The sequence below is a fragment of the Pimephales promelas genome, chromosome 7, assembly GCF_988280905.1.
Source record: "Pimephales promelas chromosome 7, fPimPro1.hap1.1, whole genome shotgun sequence".
Taxonomy (NCBI): Eukaryota; Metazoa; Chordata; class Actinopteri; order Cypriniformes; family Leuciscidae; genus Pimephales; species Pimephales promelas.
The window spans coordinates 29,167,401-29,181,469 of record NC_142775.1 but is presented as its reverse complement, the minus strand read 5'-3'; the positions used below and the strand labels follow the sequence as shown (position 1 = coordinate 29,181,469).

Sequence of the window (14,069 nt, the reverse complement as noted above, 5' to 3'; positions counted from 1 at the left end):
CTTTATATCAAGGTGATCTTCTGCTTCTGGCCTGCCAACATGCATGTGATTTTACTATAAAATGTCTCTAGAAACTCAGATTGTAATCCTTTTCTATCTCACTTAATCCTGCGATGGGCCGGCCTCTCTCGGTGAGCACTTCAATAGGACCGCCTGCCACTCAAAGCTTCTTATCTCCGCCTGCTTTTAGAGCTCGATAGACACACTCACACATACACAATACGGTCTAACCAACTTTACAGCTAAAATAGAAAATAAGACATGAAAAACATCACATAAATCCAAGACTTAACTCACAGATTTTCTCCTGACATTACCGTTATATAATAGACAAAGATAAACACATTCGACAATGCCAGAGACTTAAAAATGGCAATAAAATAAAAACATAGCAAATAGATAGTGGAAAAACAAAACAAATCATATTTAATGAAGACATTTGCAGGGTTTTTTAACAGTAAAATGTCAGAGCTAAAAAGCCAGGACATCACATTGCTAATAGTCAAGGGAACTACAGGTACATTAACCAAAGATAAATGGAATGATAATGGTCTTCAATTGAAATCTATCAACTTTTCTATATTATCTATATTATAATCAATTTATAACTATATTAGCTAGGTGACGAAGAGGAAAACCACAACATAAGTTTCATCTCCCAATTATGCAGCATTTATTAAAGAAGTCTGTCAGATAATTGTTAAATTATTAATTTTTATTTTTCATATGAACTCAATTCGAATGCATTAAACAAATTCATTTTTAAGGTGACAAGAATAATTAGATCAACAATGACAGTGCAAGTAATTTATTAAAACCAGTAACCTTCTGAAAACAAAACCAGCCAGTATAGCAGTAAAGTTGCTGTCGTATTTATGATCTTTATAAGCAATGTCTTATTAACCAGCATAGTGATGACAATGACCCAACTAGTGACAGACTAGACAAATATTGGGAAGGCCGATTAATAAGGCAATATTTAGCCAATTTGTGATAAACAGCACCAGCTAACAATTGGTTGGTTTTTAATGAAAAAAAAAAAAAAAAAACATTAATTGTCGTTAAAACCCCATTTCAGTTATCACTAGATCTCACACTAAGGCTGTGTGACATATCAGCAAAACTTTTCAGTGCATGTTCAAATGTACTGTACAAAAAATGCATTTAAAAGAAAACAAACACACACTAGTCCTTGATTAGTTTGTTCTTTAAACAAGTTGAAAATATACAGCATATTCCTAATATTTTATAAATATTATTCCCTTATTGCATATTGGAAAAATGCCATGGACTGAGAAAATATTACTCAAGACTTCAGTGTATAAGCTCTAAATATATCTTAATAAATTCACTCCGGCACACTTTGATGAGAGTGTATCAAATTACAACTAAATCAAATGTCATATAGTGTTTCATGACAGTATGCGGTCATATGCTGAAATGCAAACCATTTCTTTCAGAATATCAGTTGTTTCAGAGATACACAGATTATACAGTTAAAATACATCACAACATAATCTGACTTCAGTTATGTCTTCAGTACTGCAAGCCATCTTTACATGTCAGTGCTTCAATGACATTGTTCAATGTCTACTTAAGATTTATAATACCAACATCACAAGACTACAAATGTATTTCAAAACACAGAAACCCTGTGTAATGTGCAAAATCACAACAGAACCAGTAACCCAAACAGAAGCTGGTTAATAATAGGGATGCATCCATGGGATTTTATAGGATTGTTTACAAGTTAAAAGTAGCGATACTATTAATTTGTCTACATTTTTCAGTAACGTGACAGTAACTACAATAACAAGCTATTTTCATGCAGTAACAAGCTATTTTTCACCAAAAACCAATGGCACTGCTTTGCAACCATGTAAGCTATAACAACTTAATCATACATGCTCTCCTTAAATGCTCTCTCTTAAAAAGCATTGTAAAGTCAGATTCACTTTTAGTGAATTTCCTATGATAGTGAAGTTACTTCGGATGGATCATTTTTATACACCACCATTGAAAAAAACTGGGATCAGTAAGATTTTTTTTTTTTTTTTTAAAAAAGAAGGAATTAATAGTTGTATCCTAAAAAGATGCATTAAAGAGATCCAAATTGACAGTAAATACATTTATAATGATTAATGATGCAAAATATTTGATTTCAAATAAATGCTGTTTTCTTAATTAAAGAATGCTGAAAAAATGCAGCTGAAAAAAGCAGCAGATCTGTTTTCAACGTTAATAATAATAAGAAGAAATGTTTTTTAAGCAGCAAACAAGCACCATCCTAAACATTAATGATGCTGAAAACTCAGCTTTTATCACAGGAGTAAATTACATTTAAATAAATTTAAGAAATTTAAATAGTAATTTTGTACTGTATTTTTGATTAAATAAAAGCAACATTTGTGAGCAAAAGGGACTTCTATCAAAAACATTAAAAAATCTTACTGAGCTTAAACTTTTCATGATTAGTTTATGTATGCATCTATAGCAAAATATTATGGATTATGTTGTCCATTGCTATGTTCCTTATATAAATATTGCTATGTTCCTTATATAAATATGTTTTAAGTTGTTAAAGTTGCTTTCACTCTGAGATCATTCCATCAAAACCCATAGGTACCCTAGTACATTGGTTCTGCTCTGACAATTATATAGCTTCTTCTGATTCAAATTAGAGCATTATCATTAGTTGGAGTATCAGTAAACATGTCAGTAACAGTCTGATGCCAAATAATATATATATACTGTATATATATATATATATATATATATAGTAATGAGTGTCAGTTATTACCAAAACTAGTATAACATATTGAGACATGGTGAGTGCTTGAATAATTATATAGTTATATAACGATTTTGTATAAAACTATTGACGTCTCTTTTCTGTACAGTTAATATGGATGTTTCTTCAAGGTGTAATTTTACTGTCTGTCAAATGGTCAGTTTGAGAGTATAAAAACATAAAAATGGAAGTCATTTCTGTAGCACAGTGTTTAAGGGAATGTTTGAGTTGAAAATGAGCCTCTTCTTGAGGCCTGAAATAAATGAGCACATCTTGACTTTGACCTGTAATCCGTGTCTAAGCACCTACTCCATAAGTGCGCAAGTTAGGCAAGCTGAGCTGCTCCCACACCAACCCATCCCTATGTAGTCTTCTCAAGCTGAATCTGGTTGTAGCAGGCCTAAAAAGCAGAGATAAACAGAGAGAAATAGATTTAAGTAAAAGAAGGAAAAGAATAAAAGGGGACTAGTGATTGTGTGGGATAAGATTATCCTTAAAATTCAGCATTTCAAATAAAACAATTGGTTCATAAAACCAGTGCAATGTTTTTTGTCCCTGATTATGTGTGGAAAAAAAGAAAATGTAATTTCATTCTCACTTTGAGAGTTGTCAACATGAACCCAAGCTGTCCCAGCTGTAGACTGGAGTCTGTAAGGTCCTCTATCAGACTGACTTCAGAGCCCAGGTTTCTGATCCTACACGTTCACAAGCAAAAGGTTCTTTACGTGGGCAGACAAACTAAATGTTTCAACTAATAACTTAATTACCATGAGGTCTATATGCAGTGAAAAGTTTGGAAATGTACCGCGCACGGAGCACCACATAGAGGAAGATTGGAAAGAGGTCATCCATGGACCATAGAAACTCCAGCCCAAGCAGTCCTGTCACTTCCTGGGTGACCTCCTCAAAGGTCAGCTGTATCACCTGTAACTTGTCTGAGGGAGTGAATGCTGTGCTGTAGAAGCAAAGACAACAATAATAATATTAGAAACCTGCTGTGTTGTTGCTATTTTTCTACCCATGTTACACACAGACTGTCTTTACCTGATTTGTTGTAGGGTCTCAACAGCAGTAGCAAAGCAGGCGTCTTTAGTACTAGGCAAGACCTGTCCAAAAAGTCCAATTGAACCATTTAAGTTATTTATTTTACTACGAGTTTCATCACTGTTTATTTTATTAGAAATGACAGAAAGGTTTACCTGCTTTATCTCTCCCAATACAGAGATAGAAACTGGCCAGAACTTTCTGGAAAACAAAGAGAAATTCATGTAAAAAAAAAAAAAAACCTTTGACGGAGGCTTTGAATAGTCATTATTATACTGTATACATGGACAACGGAATATATTTGGACAATTAAACCATGCATAAAATATAAACATTTAATTGCATAAGGAACAAAAAATAAAATACTGTGTATCAAATATAATATTACATTATAAGTGTATTATTAATGCATTATATGCAAGCGTACTATAATGTTGTATCATCTCATGAATAATCGTAAAGACAGTTATAATGCATTATAATCAGAATTTGAAATTACAATTTGAAATTACAAATTACAAATATAGCTGCGAGCAGCGATTGCGGGCCCAAGCCGGTGGCACCGCAACCCTGATGGCTTTAGTTACCTAAAGGCACCGGGATGGTGGTACCGCCGGCTTTGGCCCTTTATCGCTGCTCACAGCTATATTTATATTTAATATAAAGCCGGTGGCACCGCCACCTTGGTGCCTTTAGGGTTATTCTGTATGACGTGCAAAAACGTAACCCCCACTTTGACTGTCGAAAAGAAGTGTATTGTAGAGCTTGCATCAATGCGGACTCGATGCGCTGTGCGCTGTAACTCCATGTGGCTTTAAGCGCATCATTCTCCACTCGGGATGCGCATAAGCGTTTTGTGCCACACTGTACTGAGCCTTTCATATCATAATGCAATGACAGATTATTAATTGCCTTTCTTGTTCTGTTCTATCTATTATGTGTTGATAAAAGATAGGACAGAGCACTAAAAACCTCAAACAAAGCACTAAAAACTTAAGCTGTTTGCTGTGTAGTCTGAGAATGAGCTGTTTGATTTGCACCCTCTTCCTATTCACTGTCCTCCATAAAAACCAGCTATTCAGGTCCATGTTGTTCTAGAAAGTTTGTATGTTGCTGCCTCATTTAACATCTCTGCTATACATTTAAAACATGTTGTCTCAATTTTATAGCAGCCATGGCTCTATCTAAAATAATTTATCTTTTTGATTTTTGTTATCTTGTTTTTCATGAATGTATTTTACAACAATACAAAGAGCAATGTGTATTTACCACTAATATAGTTTGTAATGGCTTTTTTTGTCATAGATTATAATCATATATTTTTTTGGATTTGTTATTTATCTTTATAATGAAGTTGTCTGTATTAAGTAGATTGTGTTTAACACACACAAGAGTGGCACCAAACACAGCTCTAAAAAAAACTTGACACAATCCATCATTCAGCCATCCGTTTTGCCACTAATGCACCCTATCACACTCATCACTGCGACCTGTATAAACTGGTGGGTTGGCCCTCCCTTCATACCCGGCGGCTCCATCATTGGTTTCTCTTCATATATAAGACAATTCTGGGCAAGGCACCTCTCTATTTGTCATCCCTATTTCATGCCGCTCATAACACCTATCACACAAGATCAAGTAATTTGATTAAATTTAGTATCCCCCCTACTTCTACTACCTTTGGACATAATGCCTTCCGCTTTGCATCAGTACACGACTGGAACATACTACAAAATACCCTGAAACTTACATCTCTGATCCCAATCTCCACCTTTAAGCAAAACCTCGAAAATTACATAGTTGACTCTTGTTCCTGCTGACAATCATGAACCATATTTACAAACTTATTTAAGCACTCTATTCGTTTTCTTTTTCCTCTTTGTTGTCTTTTTTATTTTTATTTAGCTGCTTGTTCTAAGTGTTATGTGTTTGACTATGTACAGCTGTACATTATGTTCTTATTTTTTCCTGTAGCCTCTTGGCCAGGTCATGTTTGTAAATGAGAAGTGGTTCTCAAACATTTTACCTGGATAAATAAAGGTTAAAAAAAAAAAGAGTGATTTATCAGTTCAACACATAGTTATAGAAATTCTACTTTATCTAAAAAAACCTGCACTTTATACACACACACACACACACACATACATAAATACATGTAAATAAAAATACAAAAAGAAACATCAAATGTGTTTTTAGTCAGAGTATTATTTTATACTGAAACAAATATTTGTAATTCAGAAAAGAATGAAGTTAGTGTTTTAAAATCTTAAGGAAAACAAATATATTGAAATATAGCACAAGAATTTTAAATTCATTCAGCTTCAATTACAAATACAATCTTACTTTTATTTAAAGCAAACTATACATTTAAAAGATGGGGGTTATATGCCTATTTTGTCATTTAAAAAAAATACAAAATTGTTATGCAAAAAGACAAGGACTTAGAGTCAAGGACTTATAGGAAAAATCGCAGCCAGCCACACTGTGTGGTTCAAACATACATAAACACAGACAACAGCCCTCCCCTCCCCCCACACACACACACATACACACATGCACACACACACACACACACAAACACAGACAACAGCCCTCCCCTCCCCACACAGACACACACACCCACACACACAGAGAGAGAGAGAGAGAGAGAGAGAGAGAGAGATTGAATCACAGGGGAAATAAATCCATTCAAACTACAATATCTGACTTTCTGTTGCTCAGAGCGAATGACTTTAAATTGGAAAGTTGATCGGCTTGACGAGAACAATATACGTGGAAAGTTTTGTAACTGTAGGTAAAATGAGCAAAGTTATAACACACTTTATGTGTCCTTTTTTAGTCATAAAATTCATTTCCTCGTCACGGCCAGACCGTTCGAGATATCAAAAATCCGTCCGGAATTGAGCATCCTCAATGTCTTGACTTCATGCACACCGAGTTTGGTTGTGATTGGTAAACACATGCGTTGTAATTTGATGTATTTCTCCTAGGAGAATTATTCAAACAACCCATAATTCCCAACTTCCTTCTTAAAACTTAGAGCACGAAAGTTGTTTGGCCTGATGTGATCTTTAATTGTACCGAGTTTCATATTAATTCATGCAAGTGTGTTTGATTTATGGACAAATTTTCGAATCCCAGTCCAGGGGGCGCTGTCGAGCCGCCCTGCCACGCCCGGTTACCAGCTTCAGCCCGGCCCTGATGGCCATGGGTTCTGACCCGTGTGCAAAGTTTCAAGAGTTTTAGAGGATGTTAAGGCCCCCGAAAATGCCAGAGAAGTTGCACACAGCAAATAAAGGGTTAAAATTAACCTGACAGGCGCCCCTCCTCTCACTCACACAGAGGGACACTGAGAGACTGGCAAAATTCTGAGATTTTCTCTACATTCAAACAAACATATCTGACTTTCTGTGGGTCCTAGCTAATGAGTGTCAATTAGAAAGTTGTCCGGCTCGAGGAGTACAATATACATACTGATTTTTGTAACTGTAGATAAAACTAACAACCCCACTTTTGTCAAAAGGTGGCGCTACTGAGCCCTCACCACACCCGTTTCTGAAACGTTGCACATGTCTACTGGCTAATAAATGTGATGTGTCTGTCGAGTTTCATGCAATTTGAAGCATGCTAAGAGTCTCAAAAGCATCCTAAAAGAATGGTAAAGTTTGATGCGTTGCCACGGCAACAGTTTCAAAGATATCAAGAATCCATTTACAGGTCTTCATCTGCCATGTATTTGCATTGTACAGATGAAGTTTGAAGCAAATCGAGTTAAAATTAGAGGGTGATTTCAAAGCATTTTGAAAATGACACACTTCCTGCTGCCAGTTGGTGGCGCTATAACTTTGACTCGCAATAGTCACATCCATGTGATCGTCCTCTTACAGCGAACACACTGCTGAAGTTTCATCAAGATCGGTTGATGTGTGCTGAAGTTATGATACACTTCCTGTTTCACGTTTCTCGCCATAATTTTGTTTCCTCGCCACGGCCAAACCGTTCGAGATATCAAAAATCCCCTCGCAAACTTTCATCCTCAATGTCTTGACTTCACGCTGACCAAGTTTCGTCGAATTTGGATCAAAGCTCTAGGAGGAGTATTAAAAATTCCATTGCGAGTGTTTTACGAACAACCCTAAATAGCCGACTTCCTGTTGGGCTGGGGTAAAAAGTAAAAGCGCGAGGTATAGATGAAACGATGAGATCAACATGTGTACCGAGTTTCATATTATTACATGCAAGCGTGTTTGATTTATGGACCAAGTGTTCGGACCCCGTTCCAGGGGGCGCTGTCGAGCCCCCCTGCCACGCCCGGGTACCAGCTTCAGCCCGGCCCTGATGGCCGCGGGTTCTGACCCGTGTGCAAAGTTTCAAGAGTTTTCGAGCATGTTAAGGGCCCCAAAAGTGCCCGAATAGTCGTTAGAAAAATAAAAGAAAAAAAATAAAAAAATAAATATAGCTGCGAGCAGCGATGGCGGGCCCAAGCCGGTGGCACCGCAACCCCGGTTCCTTTAGTTACCTAAAGGCACCCGGGTGGCGGTGCCGAAGGCTTTGGCCCTTTTATGATTAAATGTTAAAACGGCTTGCCATACTCTGTCATTTCGACTAGTTACAATTATGTTACAGATATCTTAAATGCTAATACAAACTATCCAAAATGTAATTACGAATAGACAGAAAGACGTTGTTGATATCTACAATGTTAATTCCGGATAGGCAAACTTTGCTTTTAAATGTTAAAAGGGCTTGCCATACAGGGACGTAGGCTCAGAGAGAGGCTCACCATATTCAAACCAAAATATCTGACTTCCTCTTGGTCCGAGCTAATGACTATGTAATAGAAAGTTGTCTGGCTTGAGAAGTACAATGTATATAACGATTTTTGTAACTGTAGATAAAACTAACAACCCCACTTTTGTCAAAAGGTGGCGCTATTTAGTCCTTGCACCATGCCCGTTTCTGAAACTTTGCACATGTCTACTGGCTAATAAATGTGATGTATCTGTTGAGTTTCAAGCAATTTCAATTTCAATTTCAATTTGACTGTTGAAAAGAAGTGCGCCGATTAGATACTCAGGATCGGTATCGGCTCTGACACTGCCATCTTTGACGAGGCTGATTCAAATTCTATATTGTGCATATACTATTCTATGTTAGGCACAAAGGCACAAAAACTTTCTAAAGTACCATAACGTTTTTGTGTACTGTATTATAAGTGTTCTGAAGCTATTATGTGATATAGAAATTAATATTTAAGTCATTAAATTCAAGAACACAAACTTTTCCCTCTCTGCGCCTGTCAGTCATTCTCCATTCAGCATTCAAACAGCACGTCACATTCGGTTACAGTCAATGATAAAACGATCTTCAATGATTCAATGTTAATCCTATTATACTGGATCTTTAAGATAAAGGTCTAAAGGTCTATATTTTCGAATGAAGAAACTTTTTCTTGCTGGACTTTATTGCTGTAACTTAATCGTGTTACTTTCTACCGGGTGTCGGACGCTGTCGGTTAGATCACAACACTAGAGTCAGAGCACTATAATTGTTCTTCACGCACACAGTAATTGAAATTTAAAACCTTTAAAAGAAAAGGCTCAATAAACTATTGCATAGATAGATAATGTATAATCCACTGTTCATAAATATGTATTTCCTTTGTGCTTTGAACTTTTCAATACGGACTCAATGCGCTGTAACTTCATGTGGCTTCAAGCACATCATTCTCCTCTCGGGATGCACATAAGTGCTTTGTGCTGCACCGTATTACAGCCGTAATATCATAATGCAGTGACGTAATGACAGATTATTAATTGCCTTTCAATTATATGTTGCTGCGTCATTAAACATCTGTCCTATGCATTTCAAACATTTATAGCAGCCATGGCTATATTTTTGTATGATTTTTGTTATCTTGTTTTTCATGAATGTATTTTTCAAAAATAAGAGCAATGTGTATTATCTATTATTATGGTTTATAATAGCATTTTTGTCATAGATTACGACAAAATAATCATATGATCCACCAGCGAGGAACCAGCAGAACAGAGTGAACATTCTTTCTGTTTAGTTCAATCCTACTTAATAGGAATTTATTTAAAACGCTCGCTCTACTCCACACCATTACCTTGTGCGGACATCCGTATTTTGACTTTCGGTTTTAAGTAAGTGATTTAAAAACTCTAAAAGTCCCAGCGGAGTCACACGTTGATTAACCGGTGGGAATATACACAATAGGCCTACCTGATATTGAACACAAGAGGGCAGTATAGCACTACGTATGACTCAGATTATTATTTTTTTATGAATTTTACAACAATTCTGGCTGTTTTTGAACGTAAACATAATTCTTAAATGAAAAAAAGGAAAAATTGGGGAAGTTTTAATATTTGTATAATTTAATTTAGAAACAAATGATGTGTAATTACATTTTTAGAAGATATGAGGCTTTTAGTGTTTACTTTTTTGACATTACTTTAATCTTTTGCCATAGTTGCACATGTCTACTGGCTAATAAATGTGATGTATCTGTTGAGTTTCAAGCAATTTCAAGCATTCTAAGAGTCCCAAAAGCATCAAAAAAGAATGTTAAAGTTTGATTCGTTGCCACGGCAACAGTATCAAAGATATCAAAAATTCATTCACAGGTCTACATCTGCCGTGTATTTACATTATACAGATGAAGTTTGAAGCAAATCGGTTAAAAATAAGAGAGTGGTTTCGAAGCATTTTTAAAGTGACACACTTCCTGGTGCCAGTTGGTGGCGCTATAATTTTGACTCACAATAGTCACATCCATGTGATCGGTCTCTTACAGCGAAAACACTGCTGAAGTTTCATCAAGATCAGTTAATGTATGCTGAAGTTATAACACACAACCTGTTTCATGTTTCTCGCCATAATTTCGTTTCCTCGCCACGGCCAAACCGTTCGAGATATAAAAAATCCCTTGGCACCTTTTCATCCTTAATGTCTTGACTTCACGCTGATCGAGTTTTGTCGAATTTGGTTCAGTGCTCTAGGAGCAATACTTTAAATTCCATTGCATGTGTTTTAAACACAACCCTAAATAGCCGTCTTCCTGTTGGGCTGGGGTAAAAAGTAAGAGTGTGAAGTAGGCTATATATGAAACGATGAGATCTATATGTGTACCAAGTTTCATATTATTACATGCAAGTGTGTTTGATTTATGGACCAAATTTTCAGACCAAGTTTATTGACCAAGTTAATCTGATTAATAAACTAATTATATAAAACTATTGTCAATGCACTACAATTAAACTAGTTATATGTCTTTACTTATAAAAAATAAAAATAAAAACTTATTTAAAAAATACCAGGCTTGAGAAATGTATTTTCTTTATGCAGGTCATACACACAGCAGTGAAATGGTTAAGCCCCCTCCCCTGCACACTCACACACACACACAGACAGCCAAAGACAGAGACACAGAGACATATAGGCTCAGAGTGACCATATTCAAACAAAAATATCTGAGTTTCTGTGGGTCCTAGCTAATAAGTGTAAATTAGAAAGTTGTCCGACTCGAGGAGTACAATATACATACCAATTTTTGTAACTCTAGTTAAAACTAACAACCCCACTTTTGTCAAAAGGTGGCGCTACTGAGCCCTCACCACGCCCGTTTCTGAAACTTTTCACATGTCTACTGGCTAATAAATGTGATGTGTCTGTCGAGTTTCATGCAATTTGAAGCATGCTAAGGGTCTCAAAAGCATCCTAAAAGCATCCTAAAAGAAGGGTAGAGTTTGATGCGTCGCCACGGCAACAGTTTCAAAGATATCAAGAATCCATTCACAGGTCTACATCTGCCGTATGTTTACATTATACATATGAAGTTTGAAGCAAATCGGGTAAAAATAAAAGGGTGATATCAAAGCATTTTGAAAGTGACACACTTCCTGCTGCCAGTTGGTGGCGCTATAACTTTGACTCACAATAGTCAAATCCATGTGATCGTCCTCTTACAGCAAACAGACTGCTGAAGTTTCATCAAGATCAGTTAATGTATGCTGAGGTTATAACACACTTCCTGTTTCACGTTTCTCGCCATGATTTCGTTTCCTCGCCACGGACAAACCGTTCGAGATATCAAAAATCCCCTCGCAAACTTTCATCCTCAATGTCTTGACTTCATGCTGACCGAGTTTCGTCGAATGTGGATCAAAGCTCTAGGAGGAGTATTTCAAATACCATTGCGAGCGTTTTACAAACAAACCTCAATAGCCGACTTCCTGTTGGGCTGGGGTAAAAAGTAAGAGCGCGAGGTATAGATGAAACGATGAGATCAACATTTGTACCGAGTTTCATATTATTACATGCAAGCGTGTTTGAGTTATGGACCGAGTGTTTGGACCCCGTTCCAGGGGGCGCTGACGAGCCCCCCTGCCACGCCCGGGTACCAGCTTCAGCCCGGCTCTGATGGCCGCGGGTTCTGACCCGTGTGCAAAGTTTTAAGAGTTTTCGAGCACGTTAAGGGCCCCAAAAGTGCCCAAAAGGTAGTAAAATAATAATAAATATAGCTGCGAGCAGCGATTGCGGGCCCAAGCCGGTGGCACCGCAACCCCGATGCCTTTAGTTACCCAAAGGCACCGGGATGGTGGTACCGCCGGCTTTGGCCCTTTATCGCTGCTCACAGCTATATTTATATTTAATATAAAGCCGGTGGCACCGCCACCTTGGTGCCTTTAGGGTTATTCTGTACGACGTGTAAAAACATAACCCCCGCTTTGACTATCAAAAAGAAGTGTATTGTAGAGCTTGCATCAATGCGGACTCGATGCGCTGTGCGCTGTAACCCCATGTGGCTTTAAGCGCATCATTCTCCACTCGGGATGCGCATAAGCGTTATGTGCCACACTGTACTGAGCCTTTCATATCATAATGCAGTGACGCAATGACAGATTATTAATTGCCTTTCTTGTTCTGTTCCATCTATTATATGTTGATAATAGATAGGACAGAGCACTAAAAACCTCAAACAAAGCACTAAAAACTTAAGCTGTTTGGTGTGTAGTCTGAGAATGAGCTGTTTGATTTGCACCCTCTTCCTCTTCACTGTCCTCCATAAAAACCAGCTATCCAGGTCCATGTTGTTCTAGAAAGTTTGTATGTTGCTGCCTCAATTAACATCTCTGCTATACATTTAAAACATGGCTATATCTAAAATAATTTATCTTTTTGATTTTTGTTATCTTGTTTTTCATGAATATTTTACAACAATACAAAGAGCAATGTGTATTTTCCATTAATATAGTTTGTAATGGCTTTTTTTGTCATAGATTATAATTAGGGCTGGGCGATATGGCCAAAAAATCATATCTCGATATTTTTTGGTCAAATGGCGATATACGATATATATCTCGGTACTTTCTACGTTTTCTATTTATATAAAGAAAATCTTTATATTTAAAAAATAATAATTATATATATATATATATATATATATATATATATATATATTCACATTCGGCCCAATGATATCCTACAAACAATGTTGATATTGAAGGATATGGAAACAAATATAATATAGGCTATGCAATATATTATGTGCAAAAAGCTTTTGTTTTTATATTGACTAAAAGCTCAACTAAAAATGAAAATAAAAACAAAAACAAAAGCACAAACTAATTATATTAGCCTGCATTTGATTACCCCATTATAATCACTTTCACTTTCATTAAAAATATATACTTGTAGGTTTAAAATTCCACATATGGCATATTTATTTTCTCCAACAACAAATATTTTAGCAATATGTTTATTTTAGTCAGAATTATTGCGTACTACGTAGTACTATTCACGCGCATGCGCGCGCCGGCGCTCGTTCAAGGAAGCATGAATTTTAGCGGAGATTCACTTGCAGACGCTCGTCCTCTTCTGACATGGACATATTTGTTGTGAAATGGACATATTTGCTTTACTTTCTAACATTTACAGATGGAGAATATGTGAAATGTAAGTTGAGCACTGAGGAAAGCACTTCTCAAACGCATTAAACAGCGCAAGTATATCTGTCAGTCAGCAACAGTGTCTGTCAGAGCATTTGACAGGGCGGCAAGCTGCCTTAAACTTGTTAACTATATCAAAGTGATTTTGACGCAATTAATATAAGCTTGTGTCATGTTTAGGACAAATTGTACTACGTAGCCTAGCTACTTTCACTGCAGCAGCTCACACTGCAACCTCCGCTATTTTTCAGATGTGCTCA

General features: G+C 36.6%; 1 protein-coding gene across 1 annotated transcript in view; it reads right to left on the bottom strand.

Annotated features, from left to right (window-relative positions):
• Positions 1-656: 656 nt before the first annotated feature.
• als2a (alsin Rho guanine nucleotide exchange factor ALS2 a) overlaps positions 657-14,069 on the bottom strand; it is a 51,519-nt gene continuing 38,106 nt past the window's right edge. The window contains exons 29-33 of the mRNA XM_039683311.2: positions 3,991-4,036; positions 3,836-3,897; positions 3,597-3,746; positions 3,390-3,486; positions 657-3,191 (exon numbers count right to left, since the gene is read on the bottom strand). Coding sequence (XP_039539245.2) covers positions 3,153-3,191; positions 3,390-3,486; positions 3,597-3,746; positions 3,836-3,897; positions 3,991-4,036 — 394 coding nt within the window. The 3' untranslated portion in view covers positions 657-3,152. The remainder of the gene's footprint in view (positions 3,192-3,389; positions 3,487-3,596; positions 3,747-3,835; positions 3,898-3,990; positions 4,037-14,069) is intronic.